Source organism: Apus apus, chromosome 2 (genome assembly GCF_020740795.1).
Source record: "Apus apus isolate bApuApu2 chromosome 2, bApuApu2.pri.cur, whole genome shotgun sequence".
Classification (NCBI taxonomy): Eukaryota; Metazoa; Chordata; class Aves; order Apodiformes; family Apodidae; genus Apus; species Apus apus.
The window spans coordinates 8113254-8140847 of NC_067283.1; the positions used below are offsets into that span (position 1 = coordinate 8113254).

General features: G+C 40.8%; 1 protein-coding gene across 4 annotated transcripts in view; it reads left to right on the top strand.

Moving 5' to 3' along the window:
- DPP6 (dipeptidyl peptidase like 6) overlaps positions 1-27594 on the top strand; it is a 560172-nt gene that overhangs the window by 367280 nt on the left and 165298 nt on the right. For all 4 annotated transcript variants that reach the window (XM_051611181.1, XM_051611183.1, XM_051611180.1 and 1 more), the window contains exons 2-3: positions 12615-12729; positions 21832-21930. In XM_051611181.1, the coding sequence (XP_051467141.1) occupies positions 12615-12729; positions 21832-21930 (214 nt within the window). The remainder of the gene's footprint in view (positions 1-12614; positions 12730-21831; positions 21931-27594) is intronic.

Genomic DNA, 27594 nt, shown 5'->3' on the forward strand with positions numbered 1-27594 from the left:
TATTGACTTCTGAGGTGTTTCCTCAGAGGAGCCAAGGTCCAGCTCCACTCAGCTTACTAAAGGACAGTTTCTTTCATGTTTCAAAGGAGATGAAAATTAATGGATAAAAAAGAACTGACTTTTCAGCCAGAGCTAGGAAGATGTGTTTGTAGGGGGTTAGTCTCTGCTTTCCAATGCCAAGAAGTGGAAAGAAAGAAGGTGTGTGAGTATGTATATTTATGCATATGTAGTTCTCTGCTTTAGCAGTATAATGCAGTGCATGAATCTGTGCAAGTCTAATTTGGGGGGGAGGTTGGTTTTTTGGCTTTGAGTTTTGTTTGTTTGTTTTGTTGCTTTTTTAGGGTTTTTTGTTTGTTTTTATCATTCCCCTTGTCCAAATTAATTTGACAAAAATGGCTGCAAATATTTTAGTTCCATGGCTTACTTTTTTTTGGTTGCTCGTTCTGTTTTGGGGATTTTTTTTCAATTTTTAGATGAAGTGATGGGCTTTGTCATTATGTTTTATCCTGGCAACTGAAAGACTAGCACTTGACAGTCCCTTCATTAGTAGCTCAAACCAGCTGTAAGAGGAGGGAATAAAGAGTCTATAACAACCTGGTCAGATAGAAAAGACTGAAGTGATAAATAATAATTTGCCCTTGACATTATTTACCAGCAGATGAAGAATTTCTGGAGAGAGAGGTAGAAAATCCCTACGATACCATGAAGGGACAGGGAGGGCAATGTGGGATCTGATCAGCAATGTGGAGGATACTGGAGGAGTGAAAAATGCCAAGAGGAGAGGCCTCTCTTCCTCAAGGCAGCATTTGGCAATGGTCGAGGATTCACCTGTCACTGTTAAATAACTGAGATTCTTTACTTGGACAATTACCTACTCTACCTACTCTCTATAGAGGGAGGTTTCAGTGATGGACCAGATGAAAGGCTGTTGAATGCACAACAGGAAACAACGCAGGTATTTATGTCAATGAAGTGGAAGGAAAATAACACAGCTGATTTATCTTGAGTAGCTCATATGACCTATCTGTCCCTTCACTGAGCTGCTGAGATCTTTTTGGCAACCAGAAGCGGATGAGCACAGATCCATTGTGTCATATTCTTTCTTCACTTCATTGACACGGAACGTGTCATAAAATCTTGCTGCTCTCAGCATCACCTTCCAGCTCCTGAGTTGATGACAGCAAGTGTCACTTGAGAAAAGCACAAGAGCTATGACTAGTGATAGTTTTGGGAAACACAGTGTGGAGCTTTGTCACTTTGAGGACATGCTCTTATTGTAGTTTTGAGTGTGAATGTCACTGTACTGTGGGTGTCCTCTCCAGCTAAAGAAGTTACCCTATGTATAGTTGTGGTGATGGGAAGAGGAGTCCATAGTTTGCAAGTCAAATAATGGGGAATTGAGAGCCTGCAACAATGCCTTGAAGTTATGGGAATTGTTTTAGGCCTCTTGAAAAAGCAGGTATTCAGCTGAGATTTGCTCTCCTGCCAGTTAAAATTACTGGAAACCTGAAAACTTTGGTTCAGTTCTTCTGTATGGGTACCATGAGTCCAATAGCTTCATCATTTTGGCCCCTAAATTTCATGTCTTCAGATGCAGCTGGGCCAGTGCAAGGTCTTGCTGAATGGCAAATCTGGAGCCCAGAAGTCAGCCCTGCTTTTTCTGAGTATACAGAAGTGTGTGCAGCAAAGGCAGAGGGGTTGCAATCTGGTGAATATGAGGAGAGCTGACAAATGAGATTTCCAACAAAAATGACTTTATATTGCTTTACAGAAAATGTTGAGCTTTGCAGGCTGATAGCAGGGAGAGTCTTGCTTCTACTGATGATTCAGCAATATCTTTCACTGATAATAGCCTCTTTGTAATCAAAGAAGGTAAAAATGAAATGCATGTTGTGATTTTGTGTGTGCACCAATGGGCAATCAAATAAAAATGTAGTTTTAAATTAAATTATTTTGTTCCTTTTGTTAATTTGAGGTTGATGGCTTTCTCTGGTGCCAGAACCTAATTTGCAGCAGAGAAAATTCCCTTGAATTGATTTTAAAAAATGCACTCATAAACACTATATTGATGTTTGCATTCCCTTATGGTGTGTGTCAAAGAAAAATGATCTCTGTAACTCTGCTTATTGGAGAGGTGAATATGTAGAGTATATTAATTGGTAGAGTTCACATTCTGCTCTGGACAGATTTTTCATAAAGTAAATAAAATATTGGCTGTGGTAATGCTCATTTCTTTTCTTGAAAAATACCAGTGTCGTAGTGCCCATCATCTGCCTTATTCCACTGCTACACATCTGATTAGTTAGGAAAGAGTTTTATCTTTGAATTTAGAGAGAAAGAGGCACTAAGGCACAGGTTCTCAGGAGTGTTTCTGTGCCTGACTCCTGGTGAAGCCACAAGGAATTAAAGATCTGAACACCTTTAAGGACCTTTTGGCCTGGGAAAGGTAGGGAAGTCTATCCTGGAAGGTTTTTTGCAGTGTCACATGAAGTTAAGATGTCTTTAAGTCTGGCAAAGTGAGTGAGATGGACAGGGAGATTGTGATAGAGGAGCTTTTTAGGTGTATTTATTTCAGGAGTTGATCTGAAACTCTTCTGTGCGATGTTGGGAAATGCTGGGTCTGTTTAGACCTCTTAATTTCAGAAGCCAAACCCTGCATCTCAAGAGGATAAAAGGCTTGTGAAGTGCAGAGAAGAATCTCCGTTCTCAGATGCTTTTTCCTTCGCATCTCTGGAGCATTTTTTTGTGGGGTGCAGTGAGCCTGCCACACACAACTCGTTGTGTCTGCTTGGAGGATTTTTCTCTTTTCAAATCCTACAGCATGGTTAAATCAATACGATATCTCTACACTTAGCTTCAGTTCCAAATACAAAAAGGACCTTTCTAACCCATGTTCTCTCACTCTTGACATCTCCGAAGAGCAAGAGTCACAAAATTAAAGCGAGAATTTTGGTTACAGCGGAAATTTTACTGCCTGAAGCCTCTGAAAACCAGACAGATAAACCAGCAACATGATTCAGAAGAGATGCTTTTGTCAGTGCTGCTAAGAGGCTGACATGGATTGAACAGGGAGATTAAAAATGGTCATGAGAATGAAATAGCTTTGCTGCTGGGTGGCAGAGACCCTCACGGAATAGATCACCTGGGAGAAAGAAAATGCAATTTATGTATCAGTCAGTTTTGCTTCCTTTTTCTTTTTTCTGTTTTTGTTTTGTTTTTTGTTTTTTTTTTAAAGCCAGAATGTAAATGTCTCATTTCCTTTCTGTAATTCAATTATTGAGTCTCAGGATTGTATTGAATTAAGGATATTTCTTTCAAACAAAAAAGGAGCAAGAGAAGCGTTATTTCAATGCAGGGTGTCATGCTCTTGTAGTGTTGTGCCACAGTTAACACAGCTCAGTATGGGATAGAAAGTTGGCATCTTGCTTTCCAGAGAAAAAATAACTTACTGTTTGTTGGTTGTGTTCACTGCTGCCCAGAAAGTTTCGAAAATGAAAATAAATGACTTTGCAAAGCTCTCTGCAATGTGCTGTGAGAACTCAGGTAAAAATAGAAATTAATTAAAACCGATGAAGCTTAAGACTCATAAACCCTTGGAGACCTTAGAGTCCCTTGGTCTGGCAGCAGCGCTCAGGGCCCCCCTGGCATCTCATGCCAAAAGCCCAAGTGCCCTTCGAAGAGCTGTAATTCTTCAAACAACAGTTTTCCTAAGCCAGAGCTGGACAAGGGCCAGGGGGAGTTAAGACTCTTTTTTTTTAAACTTCAGGAACATCAAATGAGGATATCCATTAAGTGGTTTCTGGTTCAAGGGTATCTGAGAAAAGCCTGAGCAAATCCCATTAGGAGAGCTGAGATATCTCCCAGATGTTTTGAGGACAGTCTTGCAGCCTGTGGCCTCTGCTCATCATCCAGGCAATACCCATGGAAGGCAGCACAGGTTGTTGCTAGCCAGAAAGAAATAGTTAACGTTATAAAAATGGAAAAGACAGACTTCCTTTTGCTGTTGTGTCCCTTGCTCTGTACTTCTGTAACAGTATGAGCTCAAGCAAATTATTTTCCTTAAGAGTAAGAATTGTGGAACCAGGGATGAGTTGATGATCTTTGAAGGTCTTTTCCAGCCTTGATGATTCTGTGATTCTGTGAGTTGGGAGCTGTAGCTTAGGTTTAGGATTTGGGATTCAGGTGGAGTTTGGGGTTCCGTTTATAGGGTGAAGTAACCTGGAGGGGTTATATGGAAAAGATTAAAGTACTCAGGCATGCTACTAAAAATGTTGTTATTGACCTCAGTAAGGGCAGGTTCTGGCTTGAGACAAGGAGGAGGTTTTCTCCCTCATGAGATTCAACTGACCTATTTGAGGCTTGGTCTTGGGTGGGTTTTTTTGGGTTTGGTTTGGTTTGGTTTTTTTGTGCTATTGAACTCAACTTTTATGTAAAACACATGTAGCTCAAGTCCCACAGATGACAAAAGTGCATGATTTTTACTGAGCTTTTTTACTGAATTTAGTGTGTTATAGTGAGCACACAAAGCAGATTTTACCATCACAAGCTTTTTAGTTTGGACTTTTTTCTTTGTTCAGTAAGTAAAAGCATTCTGTGTTGTGTCTCCTCATGAATTTTCATTACTTTTGAAATCCCAGTATTAAGGGCTCTGATCAAATATTTTCTTTCCTCAAAAAGCTCTGAGTTGTCACTGCAGCCTCTTCTTCCCTGCAGTCACATCCTATGCCATCCTCTTGCCTCTTGGTCTGTCTGTGTCCCTCACCTCCCCATGTAATTCCAGGACTCAGGGGTTAATCTTTTTGCCCAACTGCTTCCATGGACATGGGAACTTCAGGAGCTGTCACGTTGCAGCAGCCACACCAGCCAGGGACCCCAAAATCCCCAATCCGACATCATCCTGTAAGAATTAATGATGAGAGAAGAGCATTCTGAATAAAAAGCTGCTGATGTATTTCAGGTAGTAACAATAGATGGTGGTTGGTGTGATGGTTACGGCTTGTCCTACGACTTCTCTCTTTGTTGTTTTTGGTTGTTGTTTTTTTTATGTCCCCCTACATCCATCCAGCTTTGCTGTGTGTTAATGAGAGTTATGTATGTTGATCAAAGGAGGAGTGACCCTCCCCTAGCCCCCAGCTGCTCTAATTCACAAATAAATTCATATAATAGTTACTGTATCGCAGAAGTATTTGATATTAACCTGGCAAGGTAATTTTTATTTTCATAGCACACAGTGCAGTTTCTGCATCCTGCATTTGATGGACACCTCAGGAGAGTGCAAAATGAAAATGACAAACCTGTTTTCTTCTCCCTCTGCTTCCACACACCAATTTTATATTCCTCTTCCCACCATCTCTGCAGCACAGTGACCTCAAAACCTGGCTGTCTTCACAGCTCTTTGTCATGTTGTTGCCAAACAAATTCTTTAGGAAATAATTTTTGCTTGCCTTATGTTTTCCTTCTTGTGCCATTTAGAAACAAATTACGAACTAGATTACAGAAAACAAAAACAAACAAAACCTAGGAGTTAGTAAATATATAATATTAAACAGAATTTCTAATGTTGTATTGCTACCCAGGGAAAGTAAGCACCTTCTATTTCCCTTATCACAAATTCTTCCTTGGTGTTCAGAATCATAAATGGAATGATATTTTCCTTTTTTTTCCCCCCCCCTGAAATATAGTTTCACTAAAAAATGTAATTGCCTTTCTACAAATGTAAGCAGAATGGCATTAGGTTGGAATTAGGGGAGGTGACAAAGCTGAGAGGTGATTTTACCAAGGTCTCAAATATTGCAGAGAAGCTTCTTTTCCCATTTCTTGAGATTATAATTCTTCAAGAAATAAAAATAGAAAGATGTCATCCCAGAATGCCTTGGCAACATCACCTTTTGCAGATGCTTTCTGCACAGGTATGAACTGTTTCACTGCTGGGTTTGGAGGGAGCCAGGCTGTCAGAGCATCATAGTGGAAAAACTGGAGCTGAGCAAGTGCTGTGGCATACAGGGGTCCTGGGATCAGTGATATAATCTGTGGCATTGGGCTTGCCAAGCCTTTTCACAGATCTGATGATAACACAGACTTGTATGGAATAAAATTCTAAGTGTCAAACCAAGTTTTACTGGTGCCATGGCAGATATTTCACCTGAGGAGATGATTTGATTCTGTTTTAGTGGATTAATGTGTGTGCTTATATCAAACATGGAGATAAAAATCAAAGAAATACTGTTGATTTTATGGGCTCTGTCACTATTGGGAATGGATCTTTAATTATGACTTGAATTACAGTAGCAGCTAAGGGCCCCTGTGAGGATGTGCAGTCCTGCTGTGCCAGGTGCTATGAAAACATCTAGGTTGCAGCAGATGAATGAACCAAACTGATGGTGGGAAAGTGAAGAAGATTAATAGGATGACATTAAATCAAGACCAACACAAATCTTGGCTAAAAGTATCTATAATCACATATGTGGTGTTTCCTACAGATAGACAATACTGGCATTTCCTTTCTCCTGGGCATGAGTCAGAAGATGTCCATGACCTTGGCTGCAGCCACGCTTAGTGCAACAGGCCCAGCTGGTGTTCACAGCTTGTATTTTTGTGCCCTTGAGAAACAGGGTCCTGGCAGGATTTCAGAATCCATGTTCCCAACTTCTAATTTATTTTGGAAATTCCACATAGTCACATTGTCCCTAAGCACTAGGAATAATTTGGGAATGCTTCAAATGGCAATACTGCTTATTTATATGTTGTAAGGAGGTAGCAGGACGTTGCAGTGTGCTTACTATACTTGGGTGCAAAAGTCTTGTGAGATGCCAGTTCAAAATGTAGAGATGCTAAATTAATCTTTTAGTGCTGCTAGGTCTGGAGAGGTTCCAAACCTGTTTCATCATAATGCTTATTTAAAAAAATGGAAAATTATTAAATATCCATTTATACAATACAGTGCAGCTAGGAATCCCAGATATTACTGTTTTAAATGTGTAAATAGCACTGGGTTCCACTTGTAGCTGACACAGGCTGGCTTTGTGCCAGTGGAACAAATGATCTGTGTCAGTCAAAGCTAGCTGAGGAGCTGGTGCCTTCTGCTCTAGAACTGTGGAGGACCCATCATCCATTAAAGGTAACAGTTGGGTGTAAGGTGCAGATGGTATTCATTTTCTCCCATTGGCTTTGTAATAGAAATGTGTGAGACTGAAAGCTCCATCAAAACATAAAACATACAAGGTTTATTTTTGCAAAGGGCTGAGTGTTACAGGTACAGCTTTTCCTCACTCACCCTCTCAAGCGCTTCATTAATGCCCAACCTCAAAGCATTTGTATGTGTGCATTTAGCAGAAAATAGTGAGAGAAAATGGAGCTACAGGGCCAAAAGGAGTGGCTTTAGGGGATTCATAGAAGAGCCTCCTGGAAATGCAGGGCAGGATAGTGTGTTGCATTGTGTGCAGGGTGAAAGATTTTTCTCATAGTGCTGGGGAGTAGGCGGCAAAGACATTAACTGTTATTAAGTCATTGTTCCCTATTAGTAAAAAACATTTAGTATTAACAGAACATGAAAAACATAACATAGTTGTCTTTCTTCACTGTAACAGGCAGGATGGTTTTATCCCTCTCCATATTTCTGTTGGGGTTGTGCAGGAAAGCCCCCACACATACCATGCCTCATTGATAAGAATAGACCAAGTTTTTATTCCTCTCCATCTAAAGCGTCACCATCTGAACCAACTGAGTTCACTGGAGCTTCAGGCTTAGGTTCTCTGCATCTATCTGCAAACCAATTGCTATTCATCATCAGGCTTCAGCTGGAGCACAGCTCAGGGTGGCCACAGCAGCAAAGGGGAGGGAGGCAAGTGGGGAGGAGAAAGAAAGGAAACAGAATGAATTAGAAAAAACCCAAGCAAAAGTACCTCAGCTTGAATTCAGAGATGAGAAGGATGCAGTTACATGATTATTATTGTCTATCTGTATTATGATTCTGCCTAAGTTCTTTAGGGATTGAGTTTTCCACTGTGCCAGGCAGGGTACCAAAAATTATTCCTGCCCATAAAGAACCTCCATCTTATATTTAAGGCAGGAGAGTGGCAGAGGATCCAGACACAGAGTGTGATGAGACAGTAAGGCAGCATCGATCAGCAGCATAACCAGACATCTCAGCAAACCTCCTGCTGTCACCACTGCAAAGCATCTGGTTTACTGCCAATATCACTACAATTAATTCTTTTTCTGCAACAAAAGGTTTATAATCTACCTGTATGTGTTACCTACTCTTTATCTCATTTGTTGTACTGCTTAGCAGTTACCATCTGCAGGAATTTTTGTACTATGAAGGACTAATTAACAGGAAGATTTTTTTTTCCTCTGAATGTCATAGGAGTTTTTGCCAGGACAACAGCATTCCCATACCTTAATTCCTCAGTAAAGTTTTTATTCTTGGCCATATTCTGAAACTGGTGAGCTGACTTGCCAGAGACATTTTACTCACTATGCTACTTGATCAGGCAAAAATTTTATTTCAGGACAAGGGAGCCTGAGGTGAAGGTATAACACATATTCCTCCATTAGCTGTATGTTGACAAGCTTGCTAGATTTTTCATTTACTGTGTTTGTGAGCTTGTAGTGTTTCAGGTTATTTAGTTATAAATAAAAAAAAGCAAGAGCTTGCAAGAATGGCAGGTATGGAAACCATACAAAACTTTGCTGTAAACCCCATCCTGCCACCTCTGAACCCAATAAGGGATCTTGCTCCTGCTTTTGATTCAGATCATTCATTTCTTCCTTGTTTTTTTTAATTTGTTTTTCCTTTTGGTTTGGTTTTTTTTGTTTTTTTTTCCCCCCATTTTTAAAAAATTAGTTCTATTTTCTTTCTGATTTACACAGGTGTAACTGAGAGGAGAGCTCAGTCTCCTGTCTGCAGCTGTGTACCAGTGTCACCCGCTTCAGCAAGGGCCCTCACACACAGCACGTGTCTGAAATGTATATATTCCAGTATTAGGCACCTAGGTTTTGTTGTTACTGCACAAAAGTGGCAACTCCATGTTCATCCCTCTATTGATATTTCAGAGATTTTGGTCCAGCCTTTATTAAATAATACAAATACTTGACAAGAGATGTCTATATTGTCCTTCTTTCATTTTGCAATATAGACATTAAAAAAAAAAAGTTTAAGAAGCTATCATATTACTCAAATATGGCCACTGTGCTGACAGACTTTTGGCAGGTTTCAAATAAACATGCCAGAAATAATTTTGTTGACAGCATCTTGGATTGGAGCACACCCAGCCTTCATCCATAACATGTCAGCACAGTGATTCTTTCACAGGCAGGAAAATATGTCATCACAGATCTGTATTTTAGAGTCTTAAAATACTGTAAATGTCTGGGTTTATGGCTTCAAAGTCAACTTCACAGGCGGGTAGCATCGTTTTTCAATCATACATGAAGATGAAAGTGATAACATTTACAGTTTTTAATATGCAGCATCAATGAAATGTGCTTATGGTGATACCTGTGGTAACATCTGTTTTACTTTCCTAATCCACAACCAATTAAGATTCTGTGTAAGAGAAAGAAGGAGGTGGAAAACAAATAGCAAAGGAAAAAAGGAGAAAAAACAAGCTGAAGGGTTTTAGCTTGCTTATAGAGGTCAGGTTGTGTTAGTTCTTCATCAGTAGCAGAGAGCAGGTGGCTCCTTTTGTGCTGTTTTCAGTAGAATCATTTCATTACAGCAGAAATGGTGCATGCTTGGCTTATACCCATTTGTGTAAAGGGCTCAGATCTCAATATTAAAATCAAAGTGGTATCTTCAAGATAAACAGCCCTGGTTCAGGAAGGATATCTGCTTGTTGGATGCTTTAGATATGTGTTCACATCTGCAAGCTGGGAACTTGCAGGAATGGGCAAATTATAGCTTTGTATTGTGCATTGGAAACAAACCTTTTCAGGTGCCACTTCAAGAACATTATTTATGCACTTCAATCTGTACCTGCTTAAGTATATGGATAGGCAATATGGATTGGAAAGCAGTGCTAGCAGATAGATGGTACTGTGTGTGTGCACTAGATCTACTGTAAGTGATGCCATCAAAAGAGACTTCAAGTGACTGAGCAAAAAAACCTGTTTTCCAAACCTGTGCTGAATCAAGCTGTTTACTTTTCTTTGAAATGTCATTTATCTCTTCTTGCTTTTTATCAGGGGAAATTTCCTAATGGAATTTTGAAAAGAAAATTAAAATCTTCCTTTCTGCTTCCTTGCAATATATTAAACCCCAAATTTTGTTTATGAATAGTTTTCTCCTCTTGATACACTAGAAATTCCAAGTCTTTTTTTTGTTGTTGTTGTTGTGATTTTGCTCAAATATTGATTGGATGACTGAAGGATTAATGGGGTTATGATGGGATAATGTATTCAGTGGAAGTATTGATATCCTGAAAGATTAAGCACATGTGTGGATTTCTATCACGCTGGGAGTCACGGATGGGGGAAACCTCCCTTAATGCAAGCTTTTATTTAGCTTTTGAACTACATCTGGGTTTTTAGATCTAATTCTACTCCATGAACTATTGTTTCCGATTTTAAATCTCCTGGCAATTCAGGGGGGAGAGGGCTGTTAGATTATTTTCAGGGAGGTGTCTTTTGCCATCAGTCCTGTAGTGCTGCCTGCATCTTCTCTCAGTCCTTTGACGCTGCCAGGGCTTGGCTGGGTAGAAGCACTATGGTTTCTCAGCTGCTTCTCCCCAGTTCTCCTGTCACCCCTCTCAGTGCCCTGCTGTGAAAGGAAGACTATTTCTGCCACTTGCTAAGAAGCCCTGGGTTGTTTTCCTGGCTTTATTTCTTGATTTGTGTGTGACCCTGCGAAAGTCACAGACCCTCTTTTGAGCCTGTTTGGATCACCTGAAAAACAGGAACCACAACAGTTTCCTAAAAAACGTGTTAGAAGACTAAGCTATTTAACATTTTTGTTTGTGCTTAGGGTGAACACACCATAAAAATGCAAATATTTATATTCTTTCTGTTTGTTATTCACAAAATTGCATTTCTCAAGGCTCCTGACCTACTTTTGAGATTTTTCTCCAGTAAGAGGAATAAACTATAAATTTGTTCCTTCTAATTATTTTCATTTCAAATAGAAAGCCAAGTGCCAAGTGCAAATGAGGGGAAGGCAAGGAGGGGAGGGAATGCTAACCTCTACCCTCTTTGCCAGAAGGACAAGAAACATAATGTATTTTCCCGAACTAAAATAAATAATGAAATACAGATGCTACTTCAGATGTTTAATGCCTCAAACCTGGCTTTCCATTCCATATGTATAGCCTTTGTGATGGATAGATCCCCAAACCTATAGGAAGAGAGTCTCAACATTATCTTATTCTGTGAAATGGATTCCTGATATAGAAAAAAAAGTGAAAAATATTTTCCAGAGTTTTCTGTAATTAAAATTGTTGAGGTTTGCCTGACCTCCTGGTTCAGGTCATGTTGATGTGTATAAAAATAGTTACAGCGAGTGTAACAAACTCTCTGAATTACAGAAGAACTAAGTCTATTATAAAGCTTTTTGCTTTCCTGGAAGAAAAAAAAAAAAGAAGATGATTTTAATGAACTACCAGCAGGTCTGTCTTAGACTCACCATCATTCATAATAAAGGAAATGAGGCAAAAATTCTAAATTGGTAAGGTCGACAAGGAGGAGGAGCATCCAGAGTTCTGGCTGTGAGGCCAGATTCCTTGAGTGAATTCAGCCTTCCAGGGAAGTGGAGTGCTCTGGTATTTCACATACTTACTGGAGATGCTTCAATGTGTGCATGAAATCACATTTAATGCACAGTGCTAAGGGGAATCCAGGAAAAAAAGCATGAAAGGAATAAAGTGCCATAAGTATTTAAGATCTTGTGAATGCGAACACAGCACTTCATAAAGCTCTGAGTCTTGGGAGCAGGGGTGCTGTACACATCATAGACAGAACATATGGTGCAACCCCAGTGAAGTCAAAGCTAATCAGTGAATGGTGATGGGGCTTTTTTTCTAGTTTAAAGGATGTGATTAAACTTAATGTATATGCTAGATGTGCGTCCTGTCTTCTTGTCCTTAGACAAGCCAGGCTAGAAATGCATCAAGGTGTCCTGAGGGGATGTGATGTTTTCTCGGAAGGCAGAAAAAACATTGACCATGGGAATATCCTTATTGATTTTCATCTCCATACGTGCCACTGTGAATTATTTATCTTCTTGTATTCTTCCCCGTCATCCTAATAGAAAAGTCTCTTGAAAGTTACTCTGAAGCTCTTTATTTCCAGAGTTAATGAGTGTTGATAGGAAATGGACTTTTGATAAGTGAGTTTGGCTGAGGGCTGGTGTTGGGGGCTGGTGCCCATATGCAGAGAGGTGATGGGGAGTGTGGGCTTCACTACTAAGATCCTATGGTTGCATTTCATTTATTTATTGTATGTGTGGATTCAATTAATGCCACAACATATTGTAATGACATAAGTTGTATTTGGCTTACGGGCTTCACCCAGGCAGGGGGCATGGTGTAGTTCTGCAGCCATACATTTTTGTTTGGATTCTGGTGTTTGTTTCCTTGTCTAAGTGCCTCTTCTAAATGTTTACTTTCCTTTGATCTTTCTAGGAGCTGGTGGGGAGTAATCCTCCTCAAAGAAACTGGAAAGGAATTGCAATTGCCTTACTTGTTATTCTCGTTATCTGTTCCCTGATTGTCACCTCCGTTATACTCCTGACACCAGGTATTTATAACCTTTACCTCACTTCCATTCCATTTTTCTTCTGTAATTTTACACTTCCAAGGGAAAGAGGTTGCAAACTGACAGCAAAGCAAACATCAAAGGAATCATCCTTCCTGTTCTTCAGCTTGATGTGACTCTTGAGTTCAAGGCCATTCGTAGGTAGATTGTTTTAGAGTTTTACATCTCAATGCAAAGATCAGGGCTGCTGAGCTGAAGGTACACGAGTGAAACCTGGTTGCCTAAACATAGATGGAGAGTGTCATTTTAGATGTGCCAAGGTGTGAAAGACATCTACGTGGGGCAGCCAGTTAAGACACAGGAATTCCTGAAGTTCATGCCTACATGGAGCATCAGCTGCTTGTTTGGTGGCACATCCTAGAGCATCTGAAATGGCATTAGATGCCTATGCTTAGGCACATAAATCCCATTTTATTCAGGTGTATAGATTTTAAAATCAGATCACAGTGTTCTATCTTTACAAAAGAATTCCAGATAACTATGTGCCAGATAGCACTTAACAACAGCAAATAATCAATATCTTCCCAATTAGATTCTCTAGATTAATCCCATTACCAAGTTTCAGCAAAGTTCTGTGCATGTAACCTCTGTGAATTCCTTCTCTTACAGTAGCTGCTGATGTTGTAAGCTTAATTTTTAATGTCGTATCATTATGATTGTTGATCATTACATATTTATACAGCCCTGTAAATTTCCATAGCTACTTATGGAGTAGAAATAATGTGCTTTCGTGGCTCTGAAAAGCTTGTGATCTGAGAACAAAAAGATGAGAGACAAGACATGGCAGAGAGGATTCAGCATCAGAAAGGGTTAGGAGCTACAAAACACAGAAGAAGGCAGAAGGTCCCCTGCAGAGGGATGCAGAGAAGAAAAGAGGCTCCTTCTTGGATGAATACATGTGTGTGATTCTAGGGGACAGCAGGACAGAGCTCACACAGCTGAAGAAGAAAATGGAGGCAAGGGAGAAAAGAAACCTTAGGAAATGGAATAACACAGTAGAGTGAAATGGAAAAACTAGATGGAAGTTGTGAGGCAGAAATTTGTAGCTTGTAGTGTGTGAACTGACATGAGTTCAGCAGATCTGGGCTATCTTCCCTGATACAATTCTTATTCCACAGTTCTACTACATGGTAGCTTGGAGACAGAGGTAAAGCTATAACTGCACTAAGTTGATTTGAAAATGTTTAAAAAAATCACTGTGTTATCCATTTGGTTATTTATAGTCATGCCATGTTCAGTTTATTTATGCTATCCTGAAATTTTCAGTGTAGATGTAAGAAGCAGATGGTCATGCTGGAGTAATTAAGTAATTAAAGTTAAACTTAATTAGGGATAATTTTTAAAATTAATTTATCTGGGGTTCCAATTTAACACCTTTGGACAGTACAGTTCATTTCTCAGGTGTTTTGAGGCATGGTCTGTGGACTGTACTCACATCAGACACCACTTGTTTGCAGTGACAAATATTGTCCATTATTGATAAGGTATGGAAATGTCACCTTCTATTTTACACAAGTGCAGTCCCAGGCTTTTCAAAAATGTGCACTGAAGCACAGACTCCTAAACCCACATTTGTGGATTTCAAGAAGCTGTGAAGTCCTAATACAGCTGGAGTCACAAGTCTTTACTTTTACAAGATGACCCATAATAAGGATTTCTTTATAAGGATGGTCAGAATGATGTCTGGTGAGGATTTAAGCAGCTCTAGTTTCAGTTCTGGGCTGTACCTGTAGACCTCATTTAGGTCTTCTCCTGAACCCTGCTGCCACTTCTCCATGAAGAAACTCACACATAAAATCCACTAATGACTATTATGACTACAGACACCACAGTGCTGTTGTCCAGGTAAGTGCCTGGTCAGCAAAGCTGCACTGAGCATTGAGACCCTGTAGTTAATGTTCTCTAATTTAGGCAGACACAAGGAAATGTGGGTTATTACAATGACCTTGAATTTTATGTGGTATGAAGTGGGAATGTGAAATACCCACATTCAGGTATAAATTACATTCACAAGTGTATTTGTGTGTTTGTATTTATATATGCATACACAAAGGTGTTCTCTGTTGGGAAAATGCATGCACACACATGTAGACATATAAATCACACAGTTATTGGTATGTATTTAGTACCAATTCCAAATAGCATCATTGAGAGAGTTTCTGTGCTTAAAACTTAGAAATATTTTTCTATGCTAAAATTTCCATTCATTATTTTTTATACAAAACCTCCAAGCTCAGCACTGCCTCTGGGTTTATTACAGACCCAGGCTGCTTCATGGTGAGACTCTGCCAAGGGTGAAATCAAATACCTTAAGTTGCTGCTGTGGCTTGGCAGCAGCTGAGTTTAGTCTTCTCTTGGACCACTGGCCCTGGAGCTTATTACAAGGGTGCACTGTGGCACAGGGTCACAGAAGGCTCATTTCACAGGAAGTTCCCACCAGCCAGTGCTAAGTGAGACATCCAGGCTGACTCGACAAATGTAGAAGGTGCTACCTTGCTAATTCTGACTGAGGATAGCACTTCCCAGTAAGGTAGGAGTGGGGAAGGTGGAGGTGCCAGTCCAAAAGGAGAAGCAGATTCTGCATTTTCTTGCCATTAAATAGAACTCAGAGCTCCATTCAACATGGCCCTCAAACATCTCCAGGGACGCTGCATCCACAACCTCCCTGGGCAACCTGTTCCAGAGTCTCACCACCCTTACACTAAAAAATTTCTTGCTAATGTCTAACCTAAATCTACCTTTTCCCAGTTTAAAACCCTTATCCCTTGTCCTATCACTACACACCCTTGTAAAAAGTCCCTCCCCAGCTTTCCTGTAGGCCCCTGTCAGTTACTGGAAACCTGCTGTTATAAGGTCTCCTTGGAGCCTTCTCTTCTCCAGGCTGAACAGCGCCAACTCTCTCAGCCTGTCTTCAAAAGAGAGGTGCTCCTGCCTTTGGATCATCTTCATGGTTCTCCTCTGGACTTTCTCCAGGAGCTCCATGTCCTTCTTATGTTGAAGGCTCCAGAACTGGACACAGAACTCCAGATGGTGTCTCACAATTTTGGAGTAGAGGGGCAGAATCACCTGCCTCAACCTGCTGGCCACGCTTCTTTTGATGCAGCCCAGGACACTGTTGCTTTCTGGGCTGCAAGTGCACATTGCTGGCTCATGTTGGATGAAGAAATATTTATTCTTTGGTAGCCAAACTGAAAAATAAGAGATATTGGAATGAGAGAAGGGAACGGGAGGACAGCAAAGGAAGGAGGCAAAGCAGTTTGGTGGATGCTGGCAGGGATCTGTTGCCAAACGTCAGGGTGGCTTCAGGGGAGAAAAAAAAAGAAAAAAAAAAAAGAAGCCTCTTCACTGCAAACGTCTCAAGTGGATGATGCAGTCTGGCCTGGGCAGAGCACAATGCCTGATAATACTTCAAATATTTTTAAGTCTTCCTTCTGATTATAATGTTGGAGTACATCCTGACACTGTCACACTAGTACAAATAACCTTTTGTGGTTTACCTCTACATTCCTTTCTTATACCTGTCTTGGCCCTCTCCCAGGCTGGGGAACCATTCTTCTCTAAGTATTTTGCTGTTGGTTTGAAGGCCTGCTTTGCAGTGCAGTACCAAGGCATGCAATGCAGAGATGCTCTAAAGTCAGTGCTGAACATCATGAAATGCCTACAGAGAGTAATTTGGGACATACATGGAACAGAGTGCAGCAAGCAGTCTTGCAGTCAGTGTTCAAGCTAAGAAAAGTGATTAAATGGACCTATAACTTTTATCATGATGGTGATGTTCACCAATAATGTGAAAACAAGGTAGTCTCCTGCAAAACCAAGAGTAAGTGGTAGAGTGGGGAATGGGAAAAGTTTGCTTAGCAGAAGAGATAATGATTAAGGTATTTAATAATTAAGGGAAAAGGGGTTTCATATAACTCTTCAACTTTCTTTTGCAAATCAGCCCAAATCTTTAAAGAAGGTTATAACTCTGAACTCAGCTGCAGAAAGACTCAAATCCCTACTGGCCTGGGTTTCCCAGGAGCCAGTCACTCAAATTTAGCTCATGAACTGGGAGCTGTGCTCTTTGCATTCAGCAGACAGTGCTTCATCATCCACTAATGCTTGGGTCTTATTTTATAAAACCCTAATACAATGTCTACATCTCTATGATTTGTATATCCTTTGTTACCCTAGGACAATATTCTCAAAAGAAGCAGTACCTAGTGCAAGTTTGCATTTAATTGCACTGCAGTGCACCTCATGCACACAACTGCCTACACTGAGGAACTCTGATTTCATGTGTGTGCGAGTCCTGCCCTTCCACCCACCTTTGAAAAATGTGGAACTATTTATACAAAAGAGAAGAGCTTGGGACTCAGCCTTTCCTGACTGGCAGTTGCTCACTTGTCACAGCATATGGCATCTGTGGGGGTCCCATCCTAGCAATGCTGTTTGTGTGTTTATATAAAGACCTGCCAAAGTTCATAGTCACGCATGCACGCACACACACAAATATACATATCAGAGCTGAAGAAAGGACCTAATCCTACAGAAATCTTGATTAAAAAAACTTTCCCCCAATTCCATTAGACATTGTGCTTAGGAAAAGGCTGCTTTTTAGTCCCCTCTGTTTGGACATGGAGGTAAACAAGGACTTTTTGCACATCTGTTCCTGGTATTTAAAGCTTTCTGGAGATAGGCATAAAGTTACCCCTTTAAAATTTGACCTTTAGCTGAAAAAAAGAAAGTACATCCAAATCTGTATTAAATTTTTTATAAGATTCATGGGAAACATTTTTCAGAGTGGGTACTGAGGTAGTCATTGTGTAGCATTAATTCACAGCATGCTGTCAGGCAACCAAAGGTATCACCTAGTAAGCTTGGTATGACATTTTACTAGCCAGGAAGAGCAAGGAAATATCCTGTGACCAACTGAGCAGAAGTGTAATTGTTTTATATAAATGTATATTATACACAATTAAAATAAAGTGGGATTTCGAAGAAGGGAGAGAGACTGCCTCTGTGCTTTGTCTCACCACTCTTTTGAGTACAGGGAGGTCATCTGGGTGAAAAGAGGCTCAGGTTTGCCCATCCCTGAGCAGATAAACTGAGGTGGAAAGGGAGCTGGGTAAGGTCTGCCAAGAGATGGACATTCATGAACACCCATGTGCACAATAGCCCAGGAGGTGTGTGAGAAAATCATCTGACACAGACCTGTAGCTTAGTTGTAGGGATGATAGAAAAAGGTGGGAACCGAAAGGGATCTGAAACCTTCTGACCCATCAAGCAGTCTCTGAGCATTGCTGGAGTTGAGAGGAAGCTTGGAAGAAAGGACTGGCACTGCAGAGGCAAAGCAGGCAGGGAGGTCAGCTCATAGCCCTTTTCCCTTCTGTTTTGAGCTTTCTGGGGTTTTGCAGAATCTTTGTTCTGTTTGTGTTCTGGAGAGCAAGGTTTTATCAGTTCAGTGATAACTTCAAGGATGAAGTGCAGACAGATGAACCCAAAAGGTCTGACCAACGCAAGGTTGCCATCATGCCTTTAATGTTGAATCAAAAATAAAACCGGTATGGTTTTCACTTGGTTCTCTCAGCCTGTACTTTGCTGTTTGGATGGTGGTTTTCTGAGTTGGCACCCAAATCACAAGTCCTTGTGTCACCTGTACCACAGCCATGCTGCTGTGCTCTCAGGCCCTGACTGGCAACTGCCACCTGAATCTGCTGGTAGAGCAGGCATAGATGAAAAAAAGGTGCTGGCACATGCTTGATCCTCTCCTTTCATAAATGCAAGGAGGCTCAAATGTTTGTGGACACAGCTTGTCTCTGCCAGCTGGTCTAGCACTCTGAGGCATGCTCAGAGACTGTGGCTCAGGAGAGAGACTACCCGAGATGCCACAATTGCATTTCTTCCTCTGTAAATGTCTCCCTTGGGGCCAGAAGAATGGACCAGGCATTCTTAATGAGTGCTTTGACTTACTGTGTGTTAGATGAAAGGTCAGTAAATCTGATTTTTTTTAACTAAAAGATCGTTAATTCATTGATTATTTAGTAATTTTTTTTCTCCCCAGCTCTGTGACTGAAATTAATGTTGTCCATGGGTCATTATAGGACCTCTTGCAGCTATTCCTGCTGTCCCTTGCAAGGAGTTTGAAATGCTGTGAAGGTGTAGAGGTGGTATAGACCAAGACTGGCTGTCTCCGTCCTGCACAGAAAGAGGGAATGAGAAGGGATTCCCACCCTGCCCCTTCCCAAATCTCCAGCACAGAGATTTGCTTGAGCCTGGCCTGATTTCCTCATGGTAGGGAAGAAGTGTCCATGTTCCTCAGGGTGGCATTAGGGAAGTGGTACCTGAAGCAGCTGTAAACTCAGGGCTGTAGGCTCTGACCTCCTTCTCTGCACAGCCTGATTTCCCTGGATATCAAGTGCTGGAACCTTGCACCATGGTGGGAACTAACTGGAACATTTTCCTGGAGTTTCTCTGACCTGTAGTATCTATTTTAATAAATTAAATTATACAGAAGAACTTGGTTTAATGCTGTCACATGGAGAGATTTGGTTGAGGACTTCTATTAATGCCTTGTTATTTGGAAGCCACATTGAGCAGTGTGATTGAAACCTCAATCAGGCTTTTAAAAAGTATGAAAATTGAAGAATGTAATTTAATTTGGTAAAAATGAAACACATTTTAGTGGAACAAAACATTGTTCATAGGTAATTTTCAGTGGTTTCAGGTAGCTCAGGAGCTTCAATTTAGTGTAGTAGAGAAGACTTTTTTTCCTCCAATAAATGGCTTCAGAGAGTCTGTTCCCACTGTTTCCAACTATGAGTGTGTTCAGTGTAACAAGTTTCCTACTAAACAATGTTAAAGGTAGCTGAGGCTGCATGATACCAATAGACCTCAGGCATGAGGATGCTCTTTTGAGGAGAGATGCTGGAGCACACAGGCCTGCTGTGGAAAAACTCAGAATGCAGCCTCACATGTTCCTCACAGCAAGTGTGTTTAAATTGACTGAAAGGTTTCCATGAAAACATTTTTTTTTCAGAATAAATTGTATGTTGGAAACAAATTATTCATAGAAGGTGACTGCTTGTCATAACAAAAAATAAAAAATAATAAATCACGCTGTTGGGAGGAATAAAAAAGTGTTAAACAATATTATTGGTTTCAGTTTGTCTCTAAAAATTTTAGCCTTGAGAAAATAAAAATCAAAACTAAATGAAAGGTACTCTTTATTACACATTGGTCTTACAGTATCCCAAACTGGCAGTCTGGTTCTTCAACGTAAAGGCTGTCCAGATCTGCATGTTTGCAAATTAAACTGTATATTCTTTTACTAAAAATTAAAATTAGTATAGGCCATCTGTGCAACAGCTCAGGATTTAGGGTTATGTCTCAGGTTTTTTAAAAATATTTATGCAGTTGAGTGTCTGAGCCATGGAGAGTGGAATTGAGTGTATCCTCAGCAAGTTTGCTGATGATACCAAGCTGTGTGGTCTGTTTGAGACCCGAGAGGGAAGGGATGCCATCCAGAGGGACCTTGACAGGCTGGAGAGGTGGGCCAGTGCCAGCCTCGTGAAGTTCAACAAGGCCAAGTGCAGGGTCCTGCACCTGGGTCAGCAGAACCCCAGGCACAAATACAGGCTAGAGGAAGACTGGCTGGAGAGCAGTCCTGAGGAGAAGGACTTGGGGGTGGTAGGTGATGAGAAGCTCAACATGAGCCACCAGTGTGTGCTGGAGCCCAGAGAGCAGCTGCATCCTGAGCTGCATCAAAAGAAGTGTAGCCAGCAGGGCCAGGGAGGGGTTTCTGCCCTTCTGCTCTGCTCTGGTAAGACCCCACCTGGAATACTGCATACAGTTCTGGTGCTCTCAGCACTAGAAGGATATAGAGCTGTTAGAAAGGGTCCAGAGAAGGGCCACCAAGATGATCAAAGGCCTGGAGCACCTCTGCTATGAAGACAGGCTGAGAGAGTTGGGACTGTTCAGCCTAGAGAAGAGAAGGTGCTGGGAAGACCTTATAGCACCTTCCAGTACTTGGAAGGGGCCTACAGGAAAGCTGGGGAGGGGCTTTTCATCAGAGAAGATAGTGATAGGACAAGAGGTAATGGTTTTAAACTGAGAGAGGGGAGATTTAGGTTAGATAGTAGGAAGAAATTCTTCACTCTAAGGGTGGTGAGGAACTGGAATGGGCTGCCCAGGGAGGCTGTTGATGCCCCATCCCTGGAGGTTTTTAAGGCCAGGTTGGACAAGGTTTTGTGCAACCTGATCTAGTGGTAGGGTTCCCTGCTTGGTTGGTTGGAACTTGATGGTCTTTAAGGTCCCTTCCATCCTTCATGATTCTATGATTCTATTATTCTATTATATTCTCTTTCAGAAACGGAGACTGATGCTGAGGATGGAGAGGCACTGGAATAGGTTGCCCAAGGAGGTTATGGAAGCCCCCTCCCTGGAGATTTTCAGGGCCAGGCTGGATGAGACTTTGTGCATCCTGGTCTAGTGTGAGATTTCCCTGCAGGGAGGTTGGAACCTGATGCTCTTTAAGGTCCCTTCCAACCTTAACCATTCTATGATTTTATGATCTTTTGTGAATTCCTGACATAATCCGTATGAATCCTTATAAGGCTAAATATCTTTCCAACTTCTGCCTGACCTTTTTTAAGGAAATAAAAATATAAACTACAGAACTTGGTTACTTTTTTTTTTTTTTTTTTTTTAATTTAACTAATGATTTCAGAATAGTCTTAGTGTTAAACATCTTTAACATTCTTCAGAACAGTCAGCAATATATAGCACTATGACATCTATAGGTGTGTTTTCATGACAGTTAGCATCTTTTTGATCAGGTTATGTCCAAAAATATGTGGTTTGAACCATATCTGGTTCTTTTTGTAGCTGGAGAATCCAGGCATAAAAAACCCAGAAGACTTCTGTTTGTGAATCTCTGGATGGTCCTTTTATAGCATGGGCAATGGGAAGGGGCTTATGTGTGACTGAGAGCTTAATGTGGACAGTTTCCAGTTGAGATATGTCATGGCACTGTTCACAGTTGCTGTACTTTCAGATACATTTCAAAGTTGAAGTAATGTCAGTTCATTTTTTAATGTTTTACAGTTGAAGATAACAGCTTGTCTCAGAAGAAGAAGATCACAGTGGAAGATCTCTTCAGTGATTATTTCAAAATTCATGACCCAGAGGCTAAATGGATAACTGGTGAGAGAGGCACGAATGTGTTGCAATCTCTGTGCTTTGCTTCCTCATTCTTTGTGTGTCTCTTTTTTGTTTTGAGATATTCCTCCTGTTCTTTATTTTGCTCCTGAAAGTACAGAATCAAGGAGTGCTTGAGGTTGGAAGGGACCTCAGGAGATGATCTTTTCCAACTTCCTGCTCAAGCAGGGGCAGCTAGAGCTGCTTGCTGAGAGCCATGCCCAAGAATTCAATCCTCTAATTCCTGTTACACCTTTTCTCCTGATAAATATGCAAACACCACTGCTCTGTTATTATTATTTCATATTTAAGGGTCTCCAGTGGGCTCACAGGCACTGAAAACTGCAGCCTCTGGCCCCAAGAGCTTCTAGAATTCAGGAGGTGATGTAGCACATGGTTGGAAGAAGTGGTTGGAGCATTGTCACAGTCTCTATTTTAAAATAAACAGAACTTTAGGTTTCTATTCCCTCATCAACACGTTTCTTTCCAGTAGAGAGGTGAAGCATTGCTAAGCAACAGGCAAACAGTGGTCCAGCAGCAGCTGGGCTGGTGCTCGCACAGAAGCCATGTGCTCTTTTTATCCTCTGCTGCCTTATGTTTTCTAGCCAGGGGAAAACCAAATAATACTTGAATTAATGCATGTAGTATTTGCTGGAATAGAGCTGTTTTGGGGGATGTAGATTCCAGCTCTCACTGGAAATTGCTGCAGTCTGAACAAGCTTTGGCGACAATAAAATGATTTGTGGTATGCTGCTCATGTAGGTTCCAGTCCAACTCCTATTAGCACTGAAGTTATTAGTTTTTCTTTTGAATTTAATGGGGAACTAGATCAAGTCCTTCCTTGTGTTTGGCTTCCCTGGTCTGCTATGCCCATTGGTAGCAATTTTAATGCCTGTCAGGAAAAGAGAGAGGGTGAAAGGGTAGAGCTGAACCAACGTGTTCCTTAGCTGCCCTCAGCAGAGCTGTCTCAGACTGCTCCCACAAATTCAGCTCCAGGGAAGTGCAATTGCCAAGAATACACACCTTCACAAACACGCCTACAGATGGACAGGAGCTTTTTTTTAGGTTGTATGCTCTGGGGGAATGGTGCTCCCCAGAACCACTCTCTGTGAGTAATGATCACAGAAATATTAGCTGCATTGCAGTTCAGAATTATTTATCTAGCATCCTTTTTTTTTAGCACTGATATCCCTAATGAAGGAGGAAATATTTTATTGAGGCCTTTTCTGCTGTTTTCTTGATTTGCCAGAGTACAAGGGAATTATATTGAATTAAATAAACTTTTACAGGAGCAAAGAATGAAATATTACCAAAGAGCTAGGTGTAATATCCCTCATCTGATGTATATAGCTTTGTATGAATGTAAAGCATATTTTTCACAAATATGTGCAAAAACAGTATTTCCCATGCTTTTCCTGTAATGGTCTCATACTGGTACCATATAAACTTCTATTAAGGCTTCAATCTTGAATGTTTTAAAATCCATCTCTCTCCTCCCACGTACTCTCACTGAGTCCAGCACAATTTAACATCAGTCTTGCCTGATCTGAAATTACTAAAGTGTTGGGTTTTTTTCTGTGAAGGACAAAGCACAAAGCAGTATTGTGCAAACATGCATAGATATTTTAGAAGGACTTGTCCTGTTGCTGTGCTACCAGTACCACTGATACTGATTTTAATATGTCTATGGAAATTGTATTAATAGATATTCTGTAGATTTACCCAAGTGTGACTTTGCATTTAAGGGCAAAACACTAATCTGCAAGGTCATTCATCTGAGGACCTAAAGCTGTTTTACGACATTAATTAATTTTCTGCATTACAGTTGCTCTTCACAGCTCTCTCTAGCTGGTTAAGTGGTGAAATCTTGATGAAGCAAGATAAAAGACCAGTAGTGCATTCCCAAGCCCACAGTGCTGTTGGTCTTCTATTCTCAGTGTTCAGAATGCAAATGACAGACTCTGAAAAGGACAAATCCAAACTACTCAAACTTAGTATAACACAACTGCTGGAATGCCTTAACAGAAAAATTGCATCTTTAAAAATAGCATGTTTAAAATCACATATCAACTCACAAAATGGGTTGATGTTTTGTGGGGAATCTGCGCAATTCTTAGAAGACAGGTAGCTGCTTTCTATCCTTCTTCCCCTTCTTCTCCTGTTGATCATATAGCAAAATAACATGGTCATTTAAAGATCTGTAAGTTTCAGTCTCCTTGGCTCTTCAAAGCTCTGTTTCCTTCTTTTCCCTCTTCATTATTGCAAAAGGTTGGAGTTTGGTGACCTCACCACAGATGAAGCATGTTGCATATTTAGAAGTATTTAAATCATTCGAGGGATTTGCTTCCAAAAAAGTTCAGTGAAATACCTGTAAACAAGGGGCTGATTCAAGCTCTCTTAAGGAGCAAGGTCTTTCCCTTAGCTTGAATGAGTCTTAGAGCAAGTGATAAAATAATAAGAAAATATACATGCTGAAAGCTCACTGAAATTGATGGGATCAACTTATGATTAAACATCTTCGTGATTCTCAGTAGGCAAGTGAAAAAAATAACTGATCAATAGGTTTTTCTGATCGTTAGGTTTGTCAATCCATTGATATTAAAAGAGCTAGGGAGAAAAAAAGAGAACTAGTCTCAAAGCTGACATAACCCACTTTCAGTGCAAAGTTGATAGATTTTCACTAAGCTTTCAGTCCCAACTTGTGGCTGGTTTGTGAATATTTTTTCATCATTTTTTTATTGGAATTAAAATTAAATTTATTTGCAAGAAGTGAGAGATGTGCCAAAGATGTGACTTTGAACCTCTTTGAATTTCTGTGAGGCCATTGTCTTTTCAGATTAGTTTGCATTTTTATCCAGTTTGCATTTTCATCCAGTGATTTAGGGAGCAGAAATAATATTTTGTTTAGTTAGCTGCTGTCTTCTACTGACCTCACCAGTTACTGATTCAGTTAAGAGCACTCCAGAAGGGAGTACCTTATTCAGAGACCATAACTAACTGCTCCAGAGTTTACTTCTATTTCCACTTCCAGGGACTGCTATTGCTTGGATTTGCCCTATAGTGTAAGTAAATGCTGGATTTATTGTGAAGATTTTCCCCTTCAGGGCAGCACAGTATATAGTAGTGTAATATAGTACATATGGTATGCTAGAGTAGGTATAAAGCAGTGTAGTTTAAGATTGTGCTGGTGATAAAATCACAGAATCACAGAATAATCATGATTGGGAAGGACCTCTGAGATTACTGAGTCTAACCATAAAACAAACAAACAAACAAAAAACCCCACAGCACACAACCTACAGTTCTCAGCCACTAGAGCATGCGTGGAAGTTCCTCATCTACATGTTTCTTGAATACATCCAAGGATGGTGACTCCACCACCTCCCTGGGCAGGCTGTTCCAGTGCCTGGCCACTCTTTAAGTATAGAAATTCTTCCTAATATCCAATCTAAACCTCCCCTGGCTCAGCTTCAGGCCATTTGCTCTGTCCTGTTGTTATTCACCTGGGAGAAGAGGCCAACACCCACCTCCCTACAACCTCCTTTCAGGTAGTTGTAGAGAGCAATGAGGTCTCCCCTCAGCCTCCTCTTTTCCAAGCTAAACATCCCCAGTTCCCTCAGCCGCTCCTCGTATGACTTATTCTCTAGACCCTTCAGCAGTTGGGTGGCTCTTCTCTGGACACACTCCAACACCTCAATGTCCTCCCTGTAGTGAGGGGCCCAGAACTGAACACAGTACTCAAGGTGTGGCCTCATGTGAAGGAATTTGAGCTGTGTCTCTGTTTGAGCCCCATCCATCCCATACTTCCTCCTGCATTCCTCTGCTCACCAGTTGGTACATCACACCCCGCGCCGTTCTATTACCGTCCTCTCTTGTGAACTTTTACTGTACAGCTATAATTATGTTGTCCATATGCTAAGCATGCATATGAGCTCCAATTAGCAGCTCATTTCATACTCGATCTTAAATGCTGTATGTGGACATTTCCTTGTTTGCATATCCTCCTCCATACCCTGTCAGCAGTGTCCTGTGCTGGCCCTTCGTTAGCCTTCTTGTGGGTAACAGATGGCCTGCTCATTAGTCTAGTCTCTAACTGCTTAGCAGTTCTGCTCTCCAGCTCCATGTTACTTTGTAATTAGGCTTCACAATTACTAGGCTTTTCCTGTAGTTCCTCTCACACAGGATTTTAGCTCAGGTTACTGAAAAGATCACTGGGATGCTGCAATGTTCCTGTAATGGAGGACAAAAAATGGGATAAAGAAGGGTGTCTGCATTTTGTGATGAAGAGCACCTCAGATGACTCATTTGTCCTAAAAACAGTAATTGGTAGTCATTAGCTGGACCTGGCCTGAGGAGCTGGCTGGGTTGTGAATGCTGCCTTTGTGGCCCTATGGACCTGCAGCAGTTCCTATCAGCTGCCAATCTGACCCCCAGCATCTCAGGACCCTCTTTTTTCACTGGGGAGGCAGCATCATGCCCTGTGTCGAAGTAAGCAGTAGAGTCTGAATCATAAACACCACTTGCAGAAGCTTGTGATTATCTCCTGTCTTTGTACTTAATGGAAAATACATTTTGCCCACACTGAAAGTTCTTGGTTGCTGTTGTAGTTAGAAGAACATGGTAGCAAACTGTAATATATTGTCCATGGTGACTGATTGGATGCAACATGTCACTGTTACTCACTTCTTGGAGGGTGTTTTCCCAGCCTTGCTGTTGGCATCTTGCAAGATGGAGTGTATGTAGCCCTGCCTGTTGCCAGGATTTTTGGCTGGATGATGGTGACTGGAGGCTCCAACTAGAAGTGCATCTTCTTGGTGCTAGACACTGGCCAGACAAGGTGAGACAGTCTTTGGAGAGAAGTTGCAGCAAATGAGAAGAATAACAGTTGAAATGAAGAGCGGAATACATTCAAGCAGTGAGGAACACTGAGGCACAGAACACCAGAGAAGGTGTTCGGGGTCCTAGGAAGCTGACTTTAAAAAGCCCTGAAAATTGAGCCCTGCTCTCCCAGGTCTTTGCCCACTTGCTTTGCCTGCAACACTGGCAAAATAGTATTTATTCTTATCCAAAGAGGAATAGTGGGTAAATTAGCAAAAGGCATTGAATGGCATTTTCGGAAATGGCTCAGTTATTTGGAAAGCTGCCACTCAGTGAGAGCCAGCACCACCACGTGCTAGCTCACATCTGAGAACAGCAGCTAGGCTGTTATCTCAAAAGTCTTTTGGAATAATACACTAATAACTGCTATCTAAATATAATAGAGTAATTCTTTTCTCTTTAATACCAAAGCACATATGTTTTGTTGCATGTTTTACTAACAACATCATAGAATCTCTAGGCTCTTTTACAGTCTAATATTGAATTTAATGACCTAGAACTAATAAGTTTTATTTACCATGCTGAAAAAAATCATTGTGTAGTAACTGAGGTAATTTATTTCAGTTTACCTGCAGTAATAATGCCCAGATCTACAATACTTGGATAGCCCAAATGCCCTCAAGTCTATTCTATGCAGTGTAAATTCATTGCATTGTATTGATAAGAGCATTGAAGCATTTCAAATGATGCAGATGTGTGTGGAGTAAATGAATTATTTATATTTTGCTTTCCATAGTTATTAAGAACTTTGTAAATACTAATATTTTTCATTGTGGAAAACATTTGCATTAA